The sequence below is a fragment of the Asparagus officinalis genome, chromosome 2, assembly GCF_001876935.1.
Source record: "Asparagus officinalis chromosome 2, Aspof.V1, whole genome shotgun sequence".
NCBI classification, from domain to species: Eukaryota; Viridiplantae; Streptophyta; class Magnoliopsida; order Asparagales; family Asparagaceae; genus Asparagus; species Asparagus officinalis.
The window spans coordinates 12,102,635-12,122,401 of NC_033795.1; the positions used below are offsets into that span (position 1 = coordinate 12,102,635).

General features: G+C 36.7%; 2 protein-coding genes across 2 annotated transcripts in view; one reads left to right on the top strand and one right to left on the bottom strand.

Annotated features, from left to right (window-relative positions):
• Window positions 1-1,862, top strand: part of LOC109830833 (probable protein phosphatase 2C 11) — a 14,217-nt gene extending 12,355 nt beyond the window's left edge. Inside the window, 1 exon segment of the mRNA XM_020398194.1 lies at window positions 1,352-1,862. Coding sequence (XP_020253783.1) covers window positions 1,352-1,495 — 144 coding nt within the window. The 3' untranslated portion in view covers window positions 1,496-1,862.
• LOC109830286 (U-box domain-containing protein 26-like) lies at window positions 13,103-14,738 on the bottom strand. The gene has a single exon (XM_020397504.1). It carries the CDS (start codon window positions 14,472-14,474, stop codon window positions 13,278-13,280), a length of 1,197 nt encoding a protein of 398 aa, XP_020253093.1. The 5' UTR covers window positions 14,475-14,738; the 3' UTR covers window positions 13,103-13,277.

Sequence of the window (19,767 nt, forward strand, 5' to 3'; positions counted from 1 at the left end):
ATATATATATATATATACATATATATATATATATATATATATATATATATATGAAAAAATTTGTATGAGGTGGCAGCTCATTTAGTAAAATGAGCTACCAAGAGATAGACATGCGGTGAAGCCCATCCTACTCGTCACATCAAAAGGTGTGGGTCTCACTAATCTCTCTCTTAGTAGCTCATTTTTGCTCCGCCACCTCATACCTATCAAACACACACATACATATATACATATATGTGTGTACACGCACATGTGTATATATATACACGTGTATGTATATGTATACACAGATATATACATATATGTATAGGGGTGTGCGTGCATGTGTATGTTGCTGTTATTTTCTTCTTGAAATATATGTAAGGAGAGGGAGGATGACCATTGGTTCGATATCAATCATGTTGCTTTATGTAATTTTGTATTGAACAATTATGTTTTTAGATATTGGACAACAACAAACATTTATTATCTGTTAAATTACTCTGGGTAAGGAGGTCAATTGATATAATATGCTATTGTAAAATTTTCAACAATGCAATACTTAATTTCACACTAGGCTCAAACTGTTGCCCAAAAGAGGACCAAGCATAAACTGTAACCATTGATTCAGGCTAGATCCGTAGCTTTAACTTTATGATCACTTAACTAATTTGTTTTGTAGGTCTTTTTAAGTTCCTCAATATTGATATTGATGGTCCGTTTCGTCATGATTTGAAGTATCCTCACTGATTACAATGAGACTAACAGAGTACTCGAGTTCATTTTGATTATTAGGCATTATATATCTGTATGTGTGCCTGTGCCTGTGCACCTGTGCATGTGCTTTGTTGTGCTCATGCATATGGATAATACATGTATAATTATGAAAGTTATCTGATATGATATTGATCTTGTAAATTGTGTCCTTTACGCTGTAAATAATCGAGAGTTGCGTACCCCTCATCCTACTCATACTGTGAAAGATTTTGAACGTAAAATCTGGCACCAGTGGTTTGAAACCTCATAGAGCCATGAATCTAAATGAGGTTCTGCTCTAAATTATGCATTTTGTAGCATTTGATGCATATTATTTGAAACATGCACAGAAAACTCTTTTTTTCCCAACTTGCAATTAAGTAGCTAATCATTGCATGAGATGTCCATCCTTCATGAAGAAGCATGACTCTTTTGACAAAATGTTAATGTAGTGGGGAAAGTAACTCTTTATGTTAGTACCTTATTTCTATTATTTTAAAAAAGTTGACAGACAGCATGAAATGGTCATATTTGTTTCATGGTTTTATTTTTCATTTCTTCTTAGGCTCTATCTAACCTATAGTCATTGTCGTGCTTTTTTATCTTGTGCGTTTAGGATGCTGTGGCCATAGTGCATGGAATATCTGATGCTGAAGTGGCGTCAAGAAAGCTTATAGAAGAGGCTTTTGCCCGAGGAAGCAATGATAACATCACTTGCGTTGTTGTTCGGTTTGAGAAGCCTTGAATAATTGATATATGATACCTGCAGCATCCAGAGAGACGATATTTTTCTTGAAGAAGACTAGTTGAAGCTTGTTCTCACTGAGGTCACATTCATGATTTCTGCATCCAAAATCAATGGCCATCTCTCTTATCAATTGATTATTATACTAACTAGATTTGCAGACTATAGTGTGCTCTAGTACACTTTCTCTTGTTGCTAAATTTTACTGTAGTATTTGAAAGGAGCCATCAAATGTGAATCTAGGTATATTATGTACTTTGATACTAATCTTTTTTTGGTTCATTGTTGAACAGAGTGGAACTTTATTTTTCTTTTTTGGAAAAAAAGTTGTGGGAGTGCGAATGAACTGGTAACCTTTATTAAATTGCTAGTTTTTTTTTCTTGTTGATCTTTCTCTTGTGAAACCCATATCCTGTTTCATTGGTTTTAACGTGATCCTTCGTGTGAAAATTTTCTTGAAATTACATGTCATTTTGATTGGATTAGATATTGATAGTGATGTTACTTTGACTGGATTAGATATTGATAGTGATGTTACTTTGATTGGATTAGATATTGATAGTGATGTTACTAACATTATGATGATATTGATATTACGAGGGGAAAAGGTTTATAGAATAGAACTCCATACTGAGATGGGAACGAGGAAATTTATTGAAATCATACACGAATACGCTATCAATTTTCAATAAGACCTGTTTGGTTGGGCACGTTCTTGCCAAAAAAGCTATTTGGCTCGCGGTTCAACCGCGAGCCCTCAACTCACAGAGAGGTGAATAGGGGGGCGGGCCCCACTGCTGTGTTCACCTCTCTGCGAGTTGAGGGCTCGCGGTTGAACCGCGAGCCAAATAGCAGAGTTCGTTCTTGCTTGGGAGTTACTGTAGTTGTCAGGCTACATTGCTACAAGTAGCTTTCAATCAATTACTTTGTTTGTTTAGGCAAATAGTAAGATGATGTGGCTACTAAAAATTACTAGGTGACAAGCTCTATGCAATTCCGTCTGTGTTGAACCATTTTGGATAGATATGCATTGTAGTTGTTAGGTTTATGTGGATGGTTCAATTATTAGCTACAGTGCTTTTCATCTACCAAACATGCCCATAATCACTAAGTAGTATTAAATGACATCACTTTTTAGTATAATTACACTATTGTATTAATGCAATCCTCAATACTATACTCGTGCAGTTAGATCATTATAACAGTACAGTACAATAGCTAATTTTAATTAGTAGCAATATAATTTTATACAATTCAATTCTTAACTCTAGGATCGCGTTGCAATTCACACGTCAATAAATTATGGGTTTTTTCCGGAAACCATCTTAAAATTAGGTAATTATACGAAAATCACATTTTGTTTTAATTTATATATAAACCACTTTTAAAGTGAGTTTTTATTACAGTCAACTGCCTCTCAATTAAAATTTTCATCAAAACCCAAAATTATGCTTGAAAAACTCACATTCAAGGCACATAATTCATTTTTTAGTGTTAAGGTCTTATTAGGATACAACTCACAAATATTGAATTTGTATTTTTTAAACTGATTTTTGGTTTTTTAGTGTAAATTTGACTGAGAGAGGGTTTATTGCCAAAAAAACTACTTTAAACATGATTTATGTATTAAAAATAAGGGGTGATTTCTGTATAATTACCTTGTTTTTTAAGGTGGTTTCTAGAAGAAAAACCCCGCATAAATTATAAATGAATGCTTTGGTGTTATACAACCTAATGATACGTGGAGCCCTAAAAAAGCCATCATAGTAGATCTTAATGTCCTCTCCTCAATGTCTTCCTTCCCTTTTGGGCATAATTTTTTGAAGAGTTATGCTTTGGTGTTCCGAAAATAAGAATTTTTATAATTTTTAAATAGATGGAAAATTAAAATTTTGGACTGAAAATAACAAGGGTGCATTTGTCCTTTTCTTTTCAATTCCTATCCTATTATTTCTCTGTCCATAACCACGTCACCCACCTCCCTTGATTCACGTTTACTAGGTGAATTGCACACGTGCAATGCACATGGTATACTTTTTAGATTTAGTTAAAATTGATAATTTAGTTTAGCCTAATTTGGAGCTTATATACATGTTTAAACAAACATATAATAGTGTAATTTTCAGATTTTGATTTTTAAATGTACAAAAGAATATAAATCAATACAATTTATTACACTTATTTCTAAATGAATATTTTCTCGTAAATGGGGTATCAAATTGTTAATGTTAGTATGTAGAAAGATCCTCTGACTTAGTTCTAAATCTTTTCAGTGAAAATATAAAAATAAAAGTGTAATTTTACAATCGACGGTTAATTTTATTCCTCTTTATAATGATAAGAAAGGAATTGACATATGCATGCTATGCATAATTTTATACAATATGACTAAAAGCAAGAACAATAATATCTATTTTAAACACAACTTTATAATAATATCTATTTTAAACACAACTTTGTATTATAATACCAGTTTTTTGCCATAAATATGGAAGGAAAAATAGAAGAGAGAAATCTAATACGATAGAATACGGCCAAATTAGATTTTGTTAAAGATCAAGTGAGAAATTAGTTGAAGAAAACTAACCCTTCTCAAATATTAGTTTTATCCTTTTCTATGATGTTTTCAACTCCAAAACTACCCTTTAAGTTCAACCTATTTACAATTGTAGGTGTGGAAGGCCTATCAACCGCATAATCCCTTAAATTGTGGATTAGAGAGCTAGATTTTAGGTTTTTCTATTCAGAAGAAACCATAGAGCACTTGGCTTTTTTGAATGCTGTTGGGTCCTTGGATTTAATATGGAGACATGTGCACAAATAATTCAGTACTGTTTGATGGCTACCATCTTTTCACACGCTTACACCTTAGTCAAATTCTGTTAGAACCCAGTAGTCTTTAGCTTTTCTTTGATAGCATCCAATCAAATTGATAGATTATAAATTTTTTGAAACAAGATTAGATGGAAGTGATCACCCAATCATACCTGTCATCTCATATATAATTGGACTACAGTTGATATTTCTTTGAAATTTATCTAGTATAATTTTAGGATAATTCTAAATTTTCTACTTTTTCTATTAATATTTTGTTAACATGCAATTGTCTATTAATATGTTATTAGATATTACTAATAATTAACATGAGATTTTTACAATAACATTGAAAGTTTTATGGACCAAGTTAGACAAACTTGAAGTGGCATATAATATGATTAATTAACAATAATAACTAATTTAGTTTAGTTATGATTAAAATATAATATTTAAAAAAATAGGGTAATATAGTCCATAGAAAGTTTTTCTACAACTTCCTCCTTTAAAGGGAGTATGATTCTAAGCGAAGTATATAATTTCATATAATTCAAAATCTTGAGACTTATTCAAAATATGATGCTTAAAATTTTTCACATCTTCTGTACTATATATATAATTCAAAATCTTGAGACTTATTCAAAATATGATGCTTAAAATTTTTCACATCTTCTGTACTATATAAATATAAGCTAAGAGACTTATTCAAAATATGATGCTTAAAATTTTTCACATCTTCTGTACTATATAAATATAAGCTAAGCCTCCGGTCTCATATTATACGATTAAAGGGAGTATAATATTAAAAAAAAAAAGAATAAGAGCAATATAGTCCATGAAAAATTTTTCCACAACTCCCTCTTTTAAAGGAAGTATGATAATTGAATGTTTGTTAGCTGCAATTAGACTTTCATAAGGCTCGCTTTCTTACTAATTAACTGTAACTTTCATCCTAATTATCTCTAATTAAAGATTCCAAAATATGAAAACTTAATTATCGAGAAAATTTATAAAATATGTTTTCTTCTAATATTACAATATCCTAATAAATTTATTTTAGTGGATTTTATTACAATGTATTGCCCCCACTACCTCATAGGTACTGGCTCCGCCATTGGTTTAATCTTACCTTACTTTGAAAGAAAAAAAAAAGGAAGCCACTTGTTTTAGCATTCCCCATCAAGTCTTGTGTGCTGCATGTTGTGACTGTAACTATGACTTTCAACCCTTTTTTTTTTTTTTGCTGAGAATCATAGACGAGTATAATGGTAATACTTTGTCCACTTGGTCATAAACAATGAGATGCATTTACAAATTACAATTATTAGACTTTATATATTCAAGCTTGTAATTCATAGTCTTTTTCTTTGGTCCTTACGGCCGGCTCTCATTTGAATAAATGGTTACTTAGACTGAAGGGGCAAATGGAAATATTTAGACAGGAAAATCAACATAGTTTCCTTTGTTGACAAATAATAACCATAAATAATAGTTCATCGATGAAAAATTCTTCCCCAATTAGGAAGAAAGTTCTCTTCTTTTGCATCTAGCAAGTCTCCTGTTGCAGAAAAGTCTCTCAAATTCTTGGCGATTTTAGTAACAAATTATCAACCTGATGATTAACCCTCTTTGTTAACATCACATTCTCTTAACAAAGTAATAATGTCTAAAGAAAGGGACTGCCATTAAGTCTACCGGAGACTATCGCACTAATTCCAGCTAAACATCAACTGATCTTCCCTAATAGGCAAGTTTGCAACCTAATTTGTGGGTTTATAGCTAAAATCTGTGATTGACTATTACATCTCAAACTACGATGATGTAGATGGAGGTTAGGGTTTCTTTCGATTTCAATTTTGTGTTCGATTGTGATCATTGATTTCGTTTTCGGATCAATTGTTTGTTAGTCTCTGATTTCAAGGGTTAGGATTTGTCCTTTTGTTTGTTTGATCTATTCGATTGTTCTTTTCGGAGATTTAAAAAAAAAAAAAAACTTCGTCATCTTCAACTGCAATCTTGGTCATCAAAGGGCAGGGTTTCTTTGTTCGCGGCGATCGAGAGAGTTTTTGATCTTGTTTAGAATCAAAAGGAAAGAAGACGGGTTTTTTTGATCTTTTTTCTTGGGTTTGATATGATGTTTTTGGGGGAGAATTCGAAATATTCGGCAAATTTTTTTGGGCCAATTGAGACAACAAATTTTGTGGCCCAAAAGATTTGGGGGGAAACTGCTCCAGCTTTAATTTCTGATTCTTTTTTTTGTTTCCAAGCCCAAACCCATTTCCTCTCAACCCAAAGAAACTAGGGTTCATGATGCTACAGTTAATAAACTTGGGTTAAGATCTGATGAGGTTGGGTTAAATTTTACGGTGGGGATTGATCCTTCGCGGAGATCCCAAGAGGAATTAAAGGCTGATGTTGATAAAGGAGATTGGATGAGTGTGGTTAAAAGAAAACCTAAATCGCCGTTACTCCAGAAACCTCTTGTTCCTTCCTCTTCTCTCTCTGTAGATCTCATTCGAAGGAAGCGTTTGTGCTTCCGTTGTGGAGGAGCCAATCATATGGCGAAAGACTGCAGAGATCCGATTGTTTGCTTTCATTGTCAAGGAATGGGTCATGAGGCGAGAAATTGTAGGCTTAATGATAGAAGAAATGATAGATTTGACAATAGAGGTAGAGGAAATGGGGGAAGGGGAGCTAATAATGGAGGTCGTGGTTTTTTTGGGGGTAGAAGTGCTGGAGGTCTTGGTAATCTTGGAGGTCGAGGTACTAGAGGTAGATCTGGGCAGAATTCTAGTCGAGGGGGAAGATTTGATCATCCTAACCCTTGGCAATGGCGTAGGGAGAGAACTGCTTTTTCTTCGTCAAATAAGCAGCAGGAAAAAGGTAAAAGACCTCTGGACTCGATTGATGAAGAAAAAATTCATGAAAATGTTTCAATGTTTCAAGATCAAGGACCGAGAGATTTTGGAGATCTGGAAGCTGAACTTAAAATCTCAGGTGATCGTCCTCGTTTCTCTTCTGTTGTCTTAAATTTTAAAGGAGAAATAAATTCTGGTTTTCAGAAGTTTAGAAACTTTGCTATAGTTTCTTTTGTTGAATGTGGTAATATATCTCTTGAAAGATTGGAGTTAGATTTGAGAGCTTATTTTCCTATGAATAAGCATTGGGATGTGAGACTTTTTACCAATGGAGAAGTGTTGGTTAAAATACAACTGTGGAAACAGATGGATGAATTGATAAGAATGGGGATAATAACTCTAAGATCTTGTAAGATAAAACTTAGAAGATGGAGTGCCTGGGAAGGAAATGTGATTGAAAAAAGGAAATCTTATGTGTGGATTAAAATGAAAAATGTTCCTCCTCATTTATGGAGTAAAGAATCTTTTGCTCAGATGGTTAAACCTTTTGCTGATCTGGTTGAGCTGGATTCTCTTACCAATGCTTGTACTGAATTTGTAGATGTTGTGATGCTGGTCAGTTGTTTCGAGTATATTGATATACCTAAAATTTTAAAGGTTTTTGTTGGAAAAAATCAGTACAACATAGAGGTCACTATCATGTCTATAATGGGGGAAATTGATGAAGGAGAAAAAAAAGAAAAAACAGAAAGTGGATCAATTGGAGAATAACAATCAAAGTTCTTATCAGGATAAGTGGTTTAAAGGTAGAAGAGATAGTGGATCTGGATCTTCTTCCTTGAAAGACTCTAAGTCTAATTCATGGAATGTTAAACAAGATTGGAGAGAAAATCCATGGAGTTCTCCTGCTGCTAGATTATGGGCTAATGCAAAAAATTTCTATCAAAAGCAGAAATCAGACTGGGGGGTTTGGGGAGAAAGTACTTTAAAAGACAATACTGATGAACAACACCCAGAACAGATGAGGATGACTGAGATAGATGATAGATAGTGAGGAAGATAAAGATAAAGAAGTTGAAAAGGAGATTAATGTGTCTCCCATTAGGGAGGATAAGGTGATTCACAAAGGAAAAGAGGTGATTGTAGAGGAGGGATCTACAGACAAGGCTACTATGATCGAGGATATCACTGAAGCTGAGAAATGGCTGGCTCTTTCAGTTCACTACAACAATGAAGAAAATTAAGAGAAGGAATATGACATTCCTATAATCCAGCCTTTAAACTCTTTGCCACCTACAGATTCTGATACTTATCCAAAAGTCTCATTTGTCAGAAGATGCTCAAGATTTGTGGATATGGAACCTATGACTGCTTTGGACAGGGCCACTTCAAGAGCTGCAATGAAAAATATAAAAAATTCTACTCGAGGGGCTTCTTTTAGTGGTTCAGGTGAAAATTCCTCTTCTCTAGGATCTAATTTTGTTCCTATTCTTTTTGATGCTTATTCTAATAAGCAGTTGCAAAAAATTGCTTCTAAATGTGCTATTATACTTAAGCCTCAGGGAGATTTTGACCCTATTAAAAAAATGAGGCTGATGGAACAAGAAAGAGCTACCTCTGAGTAGATTCTAAGGTGTTTTGTGGAGTTTTGATGCTCTCAAATGTTAGTTACATGGAATGTTAGAGGTTTGGGTTTGAGCTCAAAAAGATTTGGAGTTAAGGATTTCTGCCAATTGAACAAATTTGAAATTATTTGTTTGCAAGAGACAAAAATTAGTTGTTTTACTGACAACATGTTAAAGAGTTTGGGTGGTAATGTGTTTGACTGGATATATTTACCATCTATTGGGACCTCTGGTGGAATTATGATTGGATGGGATAATAATAAATGGAAGAAAATTGATGATGCTTTGGGTAAGTTTGTCCTGACAGTGAAGTTACAAAATAAAAAAAATAGTTTTGAATGGACTATATCTTCTGTATATGGTCCTCATTGTAATACAGAGAGAGCTCTTTTTTGGCAGGAGCTTAAAGAGATTAAAAATGCATTCTTAGGTCCTTGGGTTGTGGTGGGAGACTTCAATGTAACCATTAATGCTGCAGAAAGAAAAGGAAGAACAAATTATAGAAAAGAAATGGAAGAGTTTAAGGAAGTTATAAATGACTTGGAATTAATTGATAGTCCTTTACATGGAAGAAAATTTACTTGGACAAATAAGAGGAGTTCAACTGCTATGGCTAGACTTGACAGAGTTTTTTTCAACTCTGAGTGGGAAGATGTTTTTCCTTTATCAAGACAACAAGGCCTTAGTAGTCAATTATCAGATCATTCTCCTATTTGCTTTGATTTTGGAGATAATCAACAGCAAGTTAAAATGTTCAGGTTTGAAAAAATATGGCTGCAATCTGATGATTTTATGAAAAATGTTCCAATTTGGTGGAAGTGTGCTCCCAGGAATGATTCAGCTGCTAAAAAAATTGTTGGTAAATTGAGATTTATGAGAAAATGTATCAAACAATGGGTACATTCAAAATTTTATAGTGTCAAACAAAAAAAAAGAATTGTTGGATAATCTCTTAGAATGGGAAGTTATTGAAGAAGATAGAGATTTAGAGGATGATGAGTTGATTAGAAAAAATGACATTTCTCTACAATTAAATGAGATTCTTATCCAAGAAGAACAAATGTGGAAGCAAAGATCCAAAGCTCACTGGCTTAAGGAAGGAGATAATAATACAACATATTTTCATAAAATTGCAAATGGAAGGAAGAGGAACAATTTGATTTCCTCGGTTTTTCATAATGATGTAGAAGTGACTTCAGAAAATGGGATTGCACAGATTTTTTCAAGTCATTATAAACAGATTTTTGGTCAAAATGTGACTAATAGATGCCAATTGGATTGGAACTGTTTATTCCCTACAGTTGACTGGGGGCCTAATGACATTGAAATTCCTTTTTCTGAAGAGGAAGTCCATAAAGCTATTTTTGATATGAATGGAGATAAATCCCCTGGTCCTGATGGGTTTTCTGCTTTGTTTTTCCAAGTCTTTTGGGAGAATGTGAAACTAGATATTATGAGGCTTTTTGAGGAGTTTTATGAAGGAAAACTTGAAATTAATAGAATCAATTATGCCCATATTGTTCTTATTCAAAAAAAATGAAGCTAGTACAGTCAATGATTACAGGCCTATTAGTCTTTTAAATGTGGTTTACAAGATTATTACTAAGGTCTTGACCAATAGACTGAATACAAAGCTTGAGTGGCTTATAGATCCAATGCAATCTGGTTTTATTAAAAACAGATTTTTACTTGATGGTGTAGCTGCAGCTCAAGAAATTATAGATGACTGTTTTCAGAATAACAAAAAGGGAGGTATTTTACTTAAATTGGACTTTGCAAAAGCTTATGATATGATAGACTGGAACTTCATTTTGGAAGTGTTGAGAACTAAAAAATTTGGTGAAAAATGGATTAATTGGGTGAATATGTGCTTATATAAAGGCATGTCAGCTATCAAAATCAATGACAAACCTGGGAAATGGATTATGTCCAAAAGAGGTGTTAGGCAAGGAGACCCTCTTTCTCCTTTGTTATTTGTGTTGGCTGCTGATACATTTACTAGAATGTTATCTTTAGCAGTTGAATCTCAACTCTTTGAAGGATTAGGTCCAATTAATATAGATTACAAGGTTTTCTGTTTACAGTATGCAGATGATACCTTGATTTTTTGCAAGAATAACAAAGAGCAATTAACAGTTTTGAAGCTGATTTTATATTGCTTTGAACTTGCTTCAGGTTTAAAAATAAATTTTAATAAGAGTGTTCTTATAGCTCTTGAGAATAATGAAGATTTGCAACAGAATCTGGCCACCATGTTGAATTGTAAATGTGAAAAATTTCCTATTACTTATCTAGGTGTGCCTTTAAGGCCTGGAAAATTAAAAAAAGATGATTGGTCTCCTTTAATTGAGAAAATAGAAAGAAGATTAGCATTATGGAAAGGGAAGACATTATCAAGAGGAGGTAGACTAGTTTTAGTTAACTCTGTTCTTTCCTCTATGCCACTTTTTTGGCTTTCTTTCTTCTTATTCCCTTCTTGGATCATTGAGAAAATTGATAAATTGAGAAGAAGATTTCTATGGACTGGATCTTTGGATCATAAAGGTTTTACTAATTTGGTAAAATGGGAAGAGGTTTGTAAACCTAAGATCTTTGGATCATAAAGGTTTTACTAATTTGGTAAAATGGGAAGAGGTTTGTAAACCTAAGCACTGTGGTGGATTGGGGATTATCAATTTGAGAATAATGAATAAAGCTTTGTTAGGAAAATGGATTTGGAAATGGTTTGATGGAAAACCTAATTTGTGGAAACAAATTAGTTTTTACAAATACTTTGAAAAAAAATGGTCTGAGTACTTTTACTCTAGAAGAGTTTGTTTATCTCATTTTTGGAGGAATTTTTTTACTAATGTGGAAAGCTTTCTATGCAGTTCTCAAGTGGAGGTTGGAGAAGGAAATCAAACTTTATTTTGGCTTGATAAATGGTTAGATTCACATACTCTTGCAGCTATATATCCATCCTTATATGCTAACACAGCTTATCCTTTTGCTACTGTGAGTAATATGAGGAAAAAAGAAAATGGTGTTTGGAGTTGGGATTTGCAATTTAAAAGACAACTAACTGGGACTTTAGTGTCACAGTATCTTTCTTTAATGAATCTTCTTAATCCCATATGTTTAGAGCAAAAAGAGGATAAAAGAAATTGGTTATGGGAATCGAAAGGGGGTTTCACAGTGCATTCATATTACCTTTTTCTAATTGATGGAGGACTGATGTATGATTGTGCAGATATATGGAAGTTACCTATTCCTTTGAAAGTGAAATTCTTAGTCTGGTTGGCTTTCAGACATGGTTTAAACACAAAAGATGTGCTGGAGAAAAAAGGAATACATTTAGAAAAAATATGTTGTTTATGTTCAAAGCTGGAAGAAAGTCATACACATTTATTCATTAAGTGTGAGTTTGTTTGCTCTATATGGAGATCAATTCAATACAAATTGAAGATTGAAGATGATTCTGGTTGGAATTCTCTGAAAGAGATGTGGCACAATTTGAAAGCAGGAGAGATTGATGATGGCAAAATGAGAAGAGATGTCTTCATTTGTTCTTTTATTTGGTGTGTATGGCAGGAACGAAATGATAGGCTCTTTTCTAACAAAAGGAAAAGATCTCTTGAGCTTTTGAACAAAATTATGACATTTTCGTCATTTTGGCTAGGTTCTAAAAATATTTCTGCTCGAGCTATCAGATTGCAAGAAAGGAGAAGGAAAAGGAATGCGGATAGATTGCTTGCTGTGGGTGCAGATAACAGAGAGAACAGAGCTATGGGAGATGAGGTGATCCAGTTAGAATGATCTACACTCAAATCAGGTTTTGGCTTTGTTTTGAAGGTGGCTGGTGGTTGTGTTTTAAAATTTTGTTTAGCTATGAAACTCTTAGCAGCTGGTTTTTTGTTTTGGTCTTCTCTGTGTGGGAGAGACCTTTGGGGCTATTCAGTGTTGTGCTGGGTTATACTTTTGTTGTGTAATCTTGACTTTAAACATTAATATGCACTCTTGGTTGGGGGTGTATATTTTTCTATTGTAACAACCTTTTTTTGTTAATTTAGCTGGCTGGATTATCTTTGTGATAATCCATCATTTCTCTCAAAAAAAAAATCTGTGATTGACTGATTTCAGCCGTTTATATGATATATGTCGTATATCACCTAAGATCAACATAACAAGTAAGATCAAGATTAGTCATTGAGCTGCCTCCCAAATGTCAAAGTGAGCTATCTCTTTGTTATTCGTATCTGTCGAGCGTCACATGACATCAATTTGCTGCATACACATCATTCTTCTTTTATAGATGTTAAAAATGTACACTCCCTATTGCATAGATATAGATGATAATGAAAAGATTTATTTGTAAATGGCTATCCCTTCAAAGCAGTATCTGCAACTAATTCTAATATACAAGATCATGAGTTAAATGAACTCATCAAAAACTATCCCCATCTCCAACACTCAAATCATCAAAACACAAACAAACAAGTAACCAACCAATCCATTAACGAACTAAAAAACAGGGTAAAATCTAGCACCCGTACTTGGATCTCTACCCCACATTGACCTAAACAACTTGAGCAATCCCCTCGCCTTTGCCTTACCTTTACACCCACACTGGCTCTGCAGCAACAGCAAAACCTGACTCATAACTCCGGCTTCCACCGCCTCGGCCCTCGCCTTCGCCGACTCTCTACAAACCACCATCAGCGCGCCGATCGCGTGCTCGCTCCCTCCGCTCTCCGACGAAACCCTGAACACTGACTTCACCAGAACTCTAACTCCATTGCAGCTCTTGATCAATGCCCTTTTGCCAGGCTCAGTGTTCGCTAGAGTCTCCAATGTGGCCAGTGCAATTGAACTGTTCTTTGTGGATGAGTTCATCAAGTACGAGATAAGCCCATCAATTGCTCCTCCTTGTATTGCATTGAATATGTTTGCTTCTACTGAGCAAATGCCTGATAAAGCTCGAACCGCTGGTTCCGAGCAACGGTGAACGAGAGAGAGAACAATTTGCAGGACTCTCGGGGATTTCCCGAGAACTTGACAGAGTTCTCGTGTTGCGTCTGATGTTGTGATTGTTTCTATTAGGTAACATAAACTTGTTTTGATCTTCACATTTCCTTGGTCTAATAGTAGCAAGAGTGAGGTTAAGTTGGCCTCTTTCTTGAGCATATTGAGAGAATCCAATTGTGCTGAATGCAATAAGCTTGTAACACAATCTAAGCCTACTTCAGAAAACTCTGAGCTTGAACTCTGAAATACCAACTGAAGCAAGAGAGGGAAGAAACCCAACTGAATCAAGCAGGCATTGCCGATATCGGATTCGACAGCGAGAATTCTTACCTTCTTCAGTATCTGAAACTTTGTATCAATATCTGTAACATGGGACTGTAGACTATGTTTCAAGCTGGTTAAGGAGAGTGCAGTGCCTGTACCTGTGGCCTGAGCCAGAATGTTGGGTTCGGGTCTAAACTCATACGGGTCCGAGCCAGAGAGCAGCCAGCGATCGATGAGGTGCCGGAGGGTCCGGTTGGGGACCAAACCCGTGTCGGTTAGTCTCTGCATTGTGACCGGACACGTATCATTTCCAGCAGCGAGCCATTTCTCGATGCTCGGCCTGTCGTAGGTCTGGCCGGTGCTCAAGGTCACCGGATCAGTGAACAGGTCTAGACTAATTGGGCACCTGAACAAGTGAGGGATGCTCATTTGGAATAGGATTATAGATACAAAATTTGAACGAGTGAAGGTTGTTCATGGGCTTATATAAGAAGAAGTTTGATTATGATGATTTCAAATCAAGGGTCAGACGGGGAGAGGTGAGGCCAAGTCTCGTGTAAGTGGCTGCTGAAGGGTCAGAGGAAAAGGGCAAATGTACTCAAAGAGACCAGAGTTTAGCATGGAAATAGGTGGAGAGCGAGACTAGGACAGAAAAAGGTTGGAAGTTCAAGAGGGAGGTTGAAAGGTATTGGGCTTTGAAGTCACTGGATATGTGGGAAAGTGAACATGGTAATGAGATGGAATCATATGACACCAAAAGAGGAGACAAGGCATGAGAGATGATAAAAGATGCCATGCTTGATTATATTATTGGATAGAGGAATAACCATTCCAAAATATACAAACTGTATGCATATTTGTATGTAAGTACGTATGTGTGTGGGGGTTTTTTTTAATATGGTTACAAGGTAGCAATTCATCTTGGTAAATAAACTATCAACAGATAAATGACTATGAGACTCATTTAAACCATATCATTTAAATTTTTTAATCATATGTGCAAAATGGACGTCTATTAAGCTGTCTGAAAAATTAACATTTAAACTAGATTTATTCCTGTTCTAGAAGATATCAAACTTTATGAAAATTTTATCATATATATTTGATGGTGTTTTGAGTGTATGGTGCTGATTTTGAATTTGATGAACCGATTAATCTAGCTCACAATAAGGTTTAAGCTCATCAACTCACAATATCATCACACACTCTCTCTCTATGCGCGCGTGCGTGTGTGTGTATATATATATAATATATATATATGAGATTAATGAGTATCCTTGTTATAGGAGGGAATTTCCTCCTTGACGCCTATGTGGCACAATCCTCACCATCCTCATAAAGTAGGAGAGAGTGTGTGAGTTAGTGAGCATTTGTGCCTACTTTATGAGGATGGTGGACATTGTACTGTTGGAGGCAACATGCTTGTGGGGACCACACGGTTTTAGCAGGAAACCACGTGAATGAAGGTGGACGGGTTTTTTCTTTTCCGCGTGAAGAAATGCGCGTGGGGGCCACCTCTTCTTTGTGAACGCGTTTTCTTATCACGAGACGAGTTTTGTTTTCGCCACATGAAGAGCCCACGACCCGAGATGCCGCTGCCCGCAAATTAAATTATAAATAGGATTGATTTTTAGGTTTTCCGTGTGCGGAGGCAGGGGGGAGAAAGAGAAAAAGGCGGCTGTGGATTTTTTTTTTCTTGGGCTTCGTGCAGAGGAGAAAAATTCTGTTTGGTGGTTGTTTTTGTGAGAGATTGGAGAGTTAGTTTGAGGGTTTATTTTGTGAGATTTTAAACCTATTGTATTTTCTCTCTAATAGTAGATCTCCCCTTCCTTGCCCCGTGGACGTAGGCAGTTTGTCGAACCACGTAAAATTAATTTGTTTGAGTTTGTGACCATTGTAATAGTTATTAGGATCCCTCGACACGCAGTCCTAGAGCTGACGAGAGGAAGAGCTAATATCCCACTTTGATGGGATATTAGGCTTCAGATTCTTGTTCCCTTTGAGAAACAAGAATTCTTATAGATCTTTCTCTCTTATTGTGCACCAGAAACTCTGCCGAAATTTCCGCTGCGCTCAACAAGTGGTATCAGAGCTCGGGCTACGCTTGGGCTATTTGGAGGAGTAGATCAATTTGGAGGCTCGCTCAGGGCTTCGTTTGGTGATAAAGGTGTGATCTTTTGATAAAGACTCTATCTTTTCAGTTTTGGATCTATTCTTTGTTCGTTGGTGCGCAAGATGTCGGGGAAAGAAGGTGCTTCGGGTGTCGAGGGTGGTTCTTCTGGCGCGAAGACCATTCAGAGTTTGAATATCCACTCTATGAAGATAGATATGGAGAAATTTAATGGCACAAATAATTTTGGATTATGGAGATGTGAGGTTTTGGATGCGCTGAACGCGCAGAATTTGGAGGATACTTTGGAGTTAGATGGCAAGCCAAATGAGATTGAAGAAAAGGTTTGGAAGAAGATGAATCGAACGGCGTGTGGTGTGATTAGATCTTGTTTGACTCAAGATCTAAAATATGATGTGATGAATGAAACTTCTGCAAAGAAGATTTGGGAGATTCTCGAAAGCAAATATCTGACAAAGAGTGTTGAGAACCGCTTGCATTTGAAGATGAGACTTTATCGTTTCCAGTTGAAGAAGGGAACCTCCATTAGAGATCACATGAACCACTACACTAAGCTTCTTGCGGATTTGGCGAATATGGATGTCAAGATTGAAGATGAGGACAAGGCGTTGTTGTTGTTGAGTTCCTTGCCCGACGAGGAATATGAGACCTTCGTCCTTACTCTGATTAATGGGAAGGCATCTCTTTCGTATAGTGAGGTCACTGCTGCATTGGTGAATTATCATCTTCGGAAGAAGGATAAGGAGACTTCGACTGAATCGGTAGCAGAGGCGTTGGTCGCAAGAGGGAAGGGTCCAAACCGAAAGAATTGGAAGTCACAGTCTAGAGTAGGAAAAGATCAGTGTGCTTGGTGCAAGGAGACTGGTCATTGGAAGAAAGACTGCCCAAAGCTCGATGAATGGATGAAGAATAAGCAGAAGGGAAAAGGGAAGCAACCATCATCAGAAGCAAACATCGTATCGGATGGTAATAATTCTGACTCTTCTATTTATTCGCTTTCTATCAGTCCTATAGATAGCTATTCGGAGGAATCTGAATAGATATTGGATAGTGGTGCGACCTATCATGTGTGCCCTAGAAGGGAATGGTTCTCCAGTTTTGAGAAGCTGGTGGATAGTGGTGTGGTGTACATGGCTGATAACCGTGCATGCCAGATCCTAGGGATAGGAAGAATTCGCATCAAAATGTTTGACGGGACTGTTAGGGAGTTAAATGATGTGAGATATGTTCCTTCTTTGAAGAAGAACTTGATCTCAATTAGAGCTTTGGTTGGAGAGGGTCTGAAGGTTCGTGTTGAGGACATGGTTCTCGAGATTGCGAGAGACTCTCGTATTTTGATGAAGGGCGTCAGGAGGAATAACCTGTATTACTTGACTGGAGGTATAGTGGCAGGTGGAGAACTGGCGACTTCTGTTGATTCGACTAGACTGCGGCATTTGGAGCTTGGCCATTCCAGTATTGATTCCTCGCATAGATTGAAAGAGGGTGTAAAGACCTACAATTTAAAGTCCAGTGAAAATGTTGATGTGAGCAAGAAGACCGAGGTGAAGTTTGACACCTCTATTCACCGAGTTAAGGGTCGTTCTGGAGGAGTTCACGTGGATGTTTGGTGGCCTTCCAAGGGGGCATCATTGGGAGGTAATAGAAGTTTGGTTTCCTTTGTTGGTGGCTGTTCTAGGCTTGGTGACTGTTCTAGGCGTGTTTGGGTTGCAACCAAATCCCCTTTGGAGAAAGTCCTAGTAGTTTCCAACAGATTGAAGAAGTGTGTAATAGACAGAAAGGTGAAGGTACTCCATTTTGGTGGGTGGTACAAGATGGACCTGTTTCTTCATTGAAGCCGAGCTCACGACATTTTGAGACACTTCGTTGGAAAGGAAATCTTGGGGCAACTAGATAGGGTGAAAAATTTGGTGAACTGTGTCTTGCTGGAGGGGGAACGGTGTTGGTGGTCGAGCAATGGTCTGCAGAAGAGTTTCTGGACAGAGGCTTCGACATATTTGAGTCATCCTATTGAAGAGTTGTCAACTGCTGTGATTGGAGGTAAAACTTCATTGGAAGATAGGTCTGGTAATATCACTTTGGTTGAGGCTTCGATGAGGAAGCCAATTGACTCTCAGCAGGTGGAGAGTTTTGGACAGACCTTATAGGTATCGCAGCGGGTGGAGATTGATGCTACTCCACATTGGGTGAAGATTACTCCAGATCATACTGCATTGTTTAGGATTCCAGCTGAGGTGACACGGCTTGGAGATCATTTGGTTTTGGATGCAGATGATGAGTTGATAGATTCGAATGCAGCTGGTAGACGTAGTGTGGATACGACCATTGGTTCACCTCAGGTGGAGGTGTTTGAGGCCATTGGAGGTGCTATCAGCCGCAGAGTTGATGATATTAGAGAAGGGTTGCAAAATCTTCTATTGGATTGAGGTCGTTCGCGACCATTTGGGTGAACTACGTTAGGCTTGATTCCTTGGGCAAGAGGATACGTAGGCAGTCTTTACGATGCAGGGTGAGATCGATTTGGTGAGTTGATACTGACATTTGGAGAGTGTTTGCATTCTCATTTGGGTTCTCGACTTGTTATGGATTGAGTCTGTTGTCGTGAATTGTTTCATGGTGTACTGGACACAACAAGTGAGACATTTGGTTTGGTTGGTGTCGGCTCAGTTTTGGAAAAACTTTACCGAAGTAGAGAATTGTTGGAGGCAACATGCTTGTGAGGACCACACGGTTTTAGCAGGAAACCACGTGAATGAAGGTGGACGGATTTTTTCTTTTCCGCGTGAAGAAATGCGCGTGGGGGCCACCTCTTCTTTGTGAACGTGTTTTCTTATCACGAGACAAGTTTTGTTTTCGCCACATGAAGAGCCCACGACCCGAGATGCCGCTGCCCGCAAATTAAATTATAAATAGGATTGATTTCTAGGTTTTCCGTGTTCGGAGGCAGAGGGGAGAAAGAGAAAAAGGCGGCTGTGGATTTTTTTTTTCTTGGGCTTCGTGCAGAGGAGAAAAATTCTGTTTGGTGGCTGTTTTTGTGAGAGATTAGAGAGTTAGTTTGAGGGTTTATTTTGTGAGATTGTAAACCTATTGTATTTTCTCTCTAATAGTAGATCTCCCCTTCCTTGCCCTGTGGACGTAGGTAGTTTGCCGAACCACGTAAAATTGATTTGTTTGAGTTTGTGGCCATTGTAATAGTTATTAGGATCCCTCGACGCGCAGTCCTAGAGCTGACGAGAGGAAGAGCTAATATCCCACTTTGATGGGATATTAGGCTTCAGATTCTTATTCCCTTTGAGAAACAAGAATTCTTATAGATCTTTCTCTCTTATTGTGCACCAGAAACTCTGCCGAAATTTCCGTTGCGCTCAACATGTGCCACATAAGCGACAAGGAGGAAAATTTTCTCCTATGACAAGGATACTCATTAATCTCCTTGTCGCCTATATATGTTTAAAGGGGAACTACTTTGTCCATTGATAACATTGGGCTCTCCCGTAAGAATAAAGTAGGTGGCTTAGGATGCATTAATGTAGAGAGGCACAGCAAGCCATGTTTATTTATGTAACGGATGGTTAATTAATATAAACACTT